The sequence below is a fragment of the Mandrillus leucophaeus genome, unplaced genomic scaffold (genome assembly GCF_000951045.1).
Source record: "Mandrillus leucophaeus isolate KB7577 unplaced genomic scaffold, Mleu.le_1.0 Scaffold656, whole genome shotgun sequence".
Classification (NCBI taxonomy): Eukaryota; Metazoa; Chordata; class Mammalia; order Primates; family Cercopithecidae; genus Mandrillus; species Mandrillus leucophaeus.
Window position 1 is genome coordinate 1,271,308 of NW_012107097.1, and position 6,970 is coordinate 1,278,277.

Consider the following 6,970-nt stretch of genomic DNA (forward strand, 5'->3'; position numbering starts at 1 on the left):
GCCATTGCACCCCAGCCTGGATGACAAAAGCGAAACTCCATCTCAAAAAAAAAAAAAAAAAAAAAAACCCAGAAGAAACCAGGACCCCCTAGAATCCACTTATGCTGCCATGAATACATGTCTAAAGATACAGAAGAAATAAAACAGAAACAAACCACCCCCTCAATGGCCTCAGGTTGAGTCTCTTTTTCTGGACCTGGCCACTGACTCACGTCACCATTGGACTTTCTTCCTCACGCACTCCTAACTCTTGGATTCGAGTTTCATGACCCTGTCTTGAAACTAGGCAAGGTAATCAATGGAGGACAAGGATATCGAAATGAAGTGGGAATCCCACTGTTGCAGCCTCCTCCTGACCCTAGCTATCAGTTCCGGCTGATCTTTAGTGTTTTCTCGGCTTACGAAAGTAATACATGCTCATTGAGAAAAGCCAGACCCTACAGAAACGCAGCATAGAAAAGAACGCCCCCTGTGGTCTTACACTCAGAGATAACCACGTAACAGTTTCATGTATTATTATTCTAGATTTCTTCTATGAACATTAGAATTTAATTATAAAGTTAATACATGTTCTGTATCCTTCTTTCTTCACTGATAACTATGTCTTGTACATATAGCTCTCTCTTATTCTTCTTTCCTTCTTCTTCTTTTTTTTTTTTTTTTTTTAAGAGATAAAGTCTTGCTATGTTGTCCAGGCTGGTCTTTTTCTTGTTTTTGAGACAGAGTCTCACTCTGTTGCCCAGGTTGGAGTGCAGTGGCATGATCACAGGTCACTTTGGGAGGCCAAGAGGGGAGGATTGCTTGAGCCCAGGAGTTCAAGACCAGCCTGGGCAACATGGCAAGACCTCATCTTTACTTAAAAAGAAAAAAAAAGAAAAACTAGCTGGGCATGGTGGCACATGCCTGTAAGTCTCAGCTACTTGGGAGGCTGAGGTGGGAGGATTACTTGAGCCCAGGAGTGTGAGGCTGTAGCGAGCTGAGAACACGCCACTGCACTTCAGCCTGTGTGACAGGGCGAGATCCTGTCTCAAAAAGAAAAAAGAAAAGAAAGTCACCAATAGATCCACTGCCTAGAGACAAACACTGTGGTTCTTGCTGTGTTCTCCTCTATCACCACGTGCAGGTTTGTTACAGGGGTATATTGCACGATGCCTCTCAAGTAGTTTGGACTACAGGCATGTGCCACCACACCCAGCTGTTTTTCTTCTTTTTTAACTAGAAATGAGGTTCTGCCATGTTGTCCGGGCTGGTCTTGAACTCCTGGGTTCAAGGTCTGGGTTACGACTGAACCTAAATCTGTCACCCAGGTAGCAAACATAGTACCGGATAGGTAGTTTTTAGCCCTTGCCCCTGAAATGCTGACCCTTGATATAGGCTTCTAGACTTTTGCTCAATAGTCAATAAATGTCTGATTCCTTTGAATCATTTGTCTCTCACTCTGGGCAAGTAGGTCATGTGGCCCCAGAAGTGAGCCTCATGACCAGCCTAAGACAGTATCTTAGCTCCTCTCTTTCTCCTTTCCTAGTTCTCTTTGCCATGAAGGAGGATAATGAGAAGGTGCCTACTTTGCTAACGGACTACATTTTAAAAGGTAAGAGCAGCCCCAGGCCTCCTGGAACAGAAGGGCTTCTCTGGAGCTCCTGCTCCCGTCAGGGAACCTTTCCAGCTTGTCCACTCCAGACCAGGCCAGGCAGGGGCCAGGGAAATCAGGGACAATTGTGAGGCTTTGCAGTAATAGGTTTTGCCTTTGGGTGTTGCCAGGAGGCCGCAGGAGGAGATTCCATCACCCCCGAGTCACCAGAGTGACTTTCCTTGGAGCAGCAAACCAACAAAGGACTTATTGTGAAAATTCTGCAGAGTTTGAGCTACTTAGTATTTAGTTGGGAAAAACAAAGCCCGATGATAATTTAATACTTTTCAAGCACTTGAAAGGAAGCTGGAGACATAATTGACTACATCCTTACATAACTTTTTAACCTTTTCTTATGGAAACTGGTTGTACATACAAGAGCAGAGTAGAGGGAATGGCATAATACACTCTCAGGTACTGATTAGCCGGCATCAACAGTTATTAAGTCCCGACCAGGCTTATTTCATTTATGCCTCTACCCAACTTCTCCCCTCCCATGTTATTTTAAAGCAAATCTCTGTCAGAGTTTTTCATTCATAACTATTTCAGTATGCATTTCTAAAACATAGGAACTCTTGAGGAAGCCCCAATACCCCAATACCATAGCCCCAATACCATTTCACAACTAAAAAAAATTAAGAGTTTCTTTTTTTTTTTGAGACAGAGTCTTGCTCTGTCACCCAGGCTGGAGTGCAATGGTGCGATCTCAGCTTACTGCAACCTCCGCCTCCTGGGTTCAAGCAGTTCTGCCTCAGCCTCCTAAGTAGCTGGGATTACAGGTGCCCGCCACCATGCTCAGCTAATTTTTGTATTTTTAGTAGAGACAGGATTTCACCCTGTTGGCCAGGCTGGTCTCAAACTCCTAACCTGAGGTGATCCACTCGCCTTGGCCTCCCAAAGCGGGATTACAGGCATGAGCCACTGTGCCCAGCCGAGAGTTTCTTAGTACTGACTATCCAATCAGCATTCCCTGTTTTTCCCATAAAGGATTTTTCAGTTTATTTGTTTGAATCAGGGGCCAATAGAGATCAGTATGTTGCAATTAGATAATGATATGTCTCTTACATCTCTTTGATATATGGAGGTTCCGTTTCCTTTCTCTCTTCCATGTCTTGAAATGCATTTGTTGGAGAAACTAGGTTGTCTGTGCCATAGATTTTCCTCATTGTGGATTTTTGCTAGTTTCATCCTCATGGTATAGTTCAATATGTTCTCCTATCTTCTTTATTGCCTGTGAACTGATCGAACTGGAAGCCTGATCAGATTCAGCTTCAGATTTTTTGATAAGCACTACATTATAGGTGGTTATAGGTTTCCGGACTTCCATGGGGTGACGTACATTGTCTGACTGTCTTTCCTTTTGTGATGTTAATAGCCATTGAGGATTGCTCACTGTCCAGATCTGTTATTTTATTGTTTTTTGTCCTGCATGCACACAAAACTATGCACAGTTGCAGAGGGACCGTATTTGTGGGACCTATAGTGGAGAAACCCTGAGCTATACTGTTTCTATAAGGATCAGAAGGACTAATCTTACATTTCAGCAGGAGGAACTTAGAGTAAACATTAAAAATAACTTGTTCAGCCTGGGCAACATGGTGAAACCTCGTCTCAATTAAAAAAAAAAAAAAATCAGCCAGATGTGGTGTTGTGTGCCTGTAGTCCCAACTACTCAGGAGGCTGAGGTGAGAGATCACTTGAACCCAGGAGTCTGAGACTGCATTGGGGGCTGTGATCACACCACTGCACTCTAGCCTGGGTGACACAGCAAGACTCTGTCTCAAAAACAAAAAACAAACAAACAAACAAAAACACACATAAAAAGGATTTGTGACGCAAAGATGTTAAAAGAGCAGCATATTTCTCAAAGGAGGTTCTCAAAGGAAGATTATAGAAACAGGTTATATAAATTTGGTAGTCTGGGGGCTAGACTTTACTCCTCATGATCCACTGAAATGTCAATGAATTTGTACAAGTAATTAATATTTACTAAGCACTTGCCACATGCCTCTCAACAACCCTGCGGTTAGGCGCAGGTACATTCTATTGTATTGATGAAGAAACAAGCATGGAAAGGTGAAGTTAATTTCCCTAAGGTCATGTAGTTAATAATGGTCAGATCCAGGATTTGAACTCAGGCCCCGGAGACTACACGCTTAGTTATTATAGCCAGCAACCACCTGCCATTGTCTCTCCTTTATTCTAAGCTCTAAACGGGGCTGTCACCACTCAGGAGCTGGTGTGACTGCTCTCAGCTAGGGCTCTCCTGGGCTCGGAGGTCCCGGCCTGCAGCTGTGTTCTGACTGCTGTCCGCTCCTCTCTTCTCGTTCCAGTGCTCTGCCCGACCTAACCTTGCCCTTTGGAGCAGCCTCGCTGCAGGAGGTCACTGAACAAGAGTCATTCCATCACAGGGACTGCATGACACCACGTAACCTCCGACGTGTATTTAAACGTGTATAGCTTAACCCGGATTAAACATGAGCAAACGCGCGGGGTCCTTTGCTGTTGGCTTCTAGTGCTAGTAACCATTGGATGCATGATGGGGCAGGGCCGGTGATGGTGCCTCCCCTTGCTGGTGTCGGAGAGGGGAAGGCAGCCGCTTTCACTGCTCATTATGTAGTTTGGCTCCAGCCCTCAAAAACAGCTTATACTGTAAGACTAATTTTGAAATAAAACCTTCATTTAATTAATATTCTTCACATGCTTTGGAGTGTGGTGTTCATTAGGCCTCTGTTCCAGACTCTAGAGACGGGCTGTATAGCATTCTTCACTGCCGGCCTGTGGCCCGTGGCAGCCGGGGCTGTGTTTAGGGACCGGGCACATGCCCTGTTGTGGGTGGTGGTGGGATCATGGGACACAGTGGGGCTGCATATGGTATAGGCAGAAGGAGACCCCCTGCAACCTCAGTTTTTGCTGCTCAGCCACATTCAAGGGAGCTGCACCAGGGGCTGCAGAAAGGAGCTGGTCAGAGGGGGTGTGAGACCGGGGTGAGAGTGTGCAATTAGCAGATAGAAAGTGGGCCTCACGGAGGAGCCACACAGCTGCAGACCTCCTGGTGGGATGGCCAGGCTGGCCCTGGAGACCCTCCCCAGGCCCTCCACGGGGACCTGGAGGCTCAGGGCCTGCGGGGAGTCAGCTCTGCTGAGCTTTCCCAATGTAGGGGACTGCAACTTGTTTCCTGCACTTGACAAGGCCACCACTCCCTGTTTGTCCCCAACGACCCCTGGCAACAGTGTCCTTTGACTTTGCAGTGCCATCCCCAGCCCTTCCCACAGCCTCCCATGAACAGCAGCTCTGACTCCTTGCACTGTCTCCAGCATTGATGGCAGGCAGCTGCCAGCCTTGAGCAGCCAGCAGGTGAACGTCATCCTCGTATCCCGGATGCTGGCTCCATCTCACCACAATCTGAATTCTGTTGGCTTCCATCTTCTGGCTCGAAAGACATTGAGCCTGCCAATTCCCATATCCTCCTCTGAAAGCAAAAACTTGTACTGGGGCACTTGTTGTAGCCTGCACTGGCTTCACCACGCATTAGCACACATCATGGCACCCCACGTGTAAACAGGTACTAGTATGATCCTGATTTTGCAGAGGAGGAAACTAAGCAGCAGAGATGTTCAGTAGCTGGCCCAAGGCCGTGTAGGAAGTGGGAGAGTCAGGCTGGCATTTGGGTTTCTTATCCAGTGCGACTTCCATTGATTCCCAGGAGTTTAGTGTCTGCTTGAACTAAGCATGCCACAGAGAAAGCCATACTTTATCACATCAACAGTTCCACAGAAGGCCACGGAATCCATCTAGGGGACACAGAAGTCACTCCCAGTGCCCTGCCTCCCTTCCTGGGCCTCTGCTTTTCTTTTCTTTCTTTCTTTCTTTCTTTTTTTTTTTTTTGAGATGAAGTTTCGCTCTTGTTGCTCAGGCTGGAGTGCAACCTCAGGTGGCGCAATCTCAGCTCGCCACAAACTCCACCTCCCAGGTTCAAGCAATTCTCCTGCCTCAGCCTCCCGAGTAGCTGGGATTATAGGCATGCACCACTACACCTGGTTAATTTTGTATTTTTAGTAGAGATAGGGTTTCTACGTGTTGGTCTGGCTGGTCTCCAACTCCCGACCTCAGGTGATCTGCCCTCCTCGGCTTCCCAAAGTGCTGGGATTACAGGAGTGAGTCACCGCACCCAGCTGGGCCTCTGCTTTTCTAGAAGCAGAACACTAGCAATCTCAGCTTGGGGTGACGGGGACTTATCCCACCGGGAAAACTGCTACAATGAGTAAAGCTCTAATCCAGGCATCTGCCCAGAGCAGAACCTCTGCATAGATAGAGCCCTGGCTGCCACAGCCGCATGGAAGTGACCACTAGTTCTGTGACAAAAGGGCGTGGATTCAGTTCTGCAATTCACTGGTGCTAAGGCTGAACATGCCCAGGGTCACTAGTGGTGTGAGGTCATTAGCAGGTTTAGCACTCTGCCGGTGATGGGGTTTTCACCAGCCTCAGCAAAGGGGAAGCGGCGAATTCCCGAGAGCTTTTCTTCCTGCCTTGATTTGTCAGATCTGGGTCAGCCACTCCTTTCCCTCAATTTATCCTGCCAGCAGGTGTCTGAAGCGGCTGTGACAAGCTAATCAAAGCTGCTGGCAGTTAAAAATAAATCTCGAGTGTCAGGGATACGCTCAGGCTAGGAGGAGGTGAGCAGGGCAGGCGGAGAACAGTGGCTCCTCTTTTCTCTCTTGTTTGTCCTATCTGGAGTTTAAGGGGAATATGAAATCAATTCCTCATGGTTGTGCATTGCCCTTGCCTGTGTTCTTCCTACTCAAAGTGTGCTTTCCAGGCCAGCAGCACTGACCACACTTAGAAGCTTGTTAGAAATGCAAAATTTCAGGCCCCACCCCAGGCCTGCTGAGTCAGAATTTGCATTTTAACAAGGTCTCCCTTTAAAAGGGAGGCAGCTCTTCTCCTAAAAGGAGCCTGGGTTTTGTGCCTTGAGTTCAAATGCAGCTCTACTACATATTAAGCTAAATCTCCCTGCACCTGGTATTTTCATCAAGGACTGGAGAAGCTCTGCCCTGGGTTTTCGGAGTTGCTGAATCCTTGACTCTTCACCGCTGAACCTAGGGAATTTGTGGATAGTGTGATTATCAGGTGAACCCAGTTGTCTTCCCTCGGCTTTTCCTTCTTCTGGTCTTTCTGGATTGTGGAAACCTCAGGGAAGAGTCTCAAGAATTAACTGATTTTCGGGCCCCAGTCAGTCTTGATTGCAAAACTCAAGTCCCGTCTAGGACGTCCGCACTCAGCAAAGTGTATTGGAGAGCCAAGGTCTGCAGGGAGCCCTCCTAGGTAAGTCAGAGGTCT

At 47.3% G+C, this 6,970-nt stretch overlaps 1 protein-coding gene across 1 annotated transcript in view; it reads left to right on the top strand.

Moving 5' to 3' along the window:
* The window catches only part of FEZ1 (fasciculation and elongation protein zeta 1 (zygin I)), a 50,269-nt gene extending 45,947 nt beyond the window's left edge, over nt 1–4,322 (top strand). The window contains exons 9-10 of the mRNA XM_012001289.1: nt 1,526–1,591; nt 3,964–4,322. Of these exons, the coding sequence (XP_011856679.1) occupies nt 1,526–1,591; nt 3,964–3,980 (83 nt within the window). The 3' untranslated portion in view covers nt 3,981–4,322. The remainder of the gene's footprint in view (nt 1–1,525; nt 1,592–3,963) is intronic.
* The last annotated feature ends 2,648 nt before the right edge of the window (nt 4,323–6,970 follow it).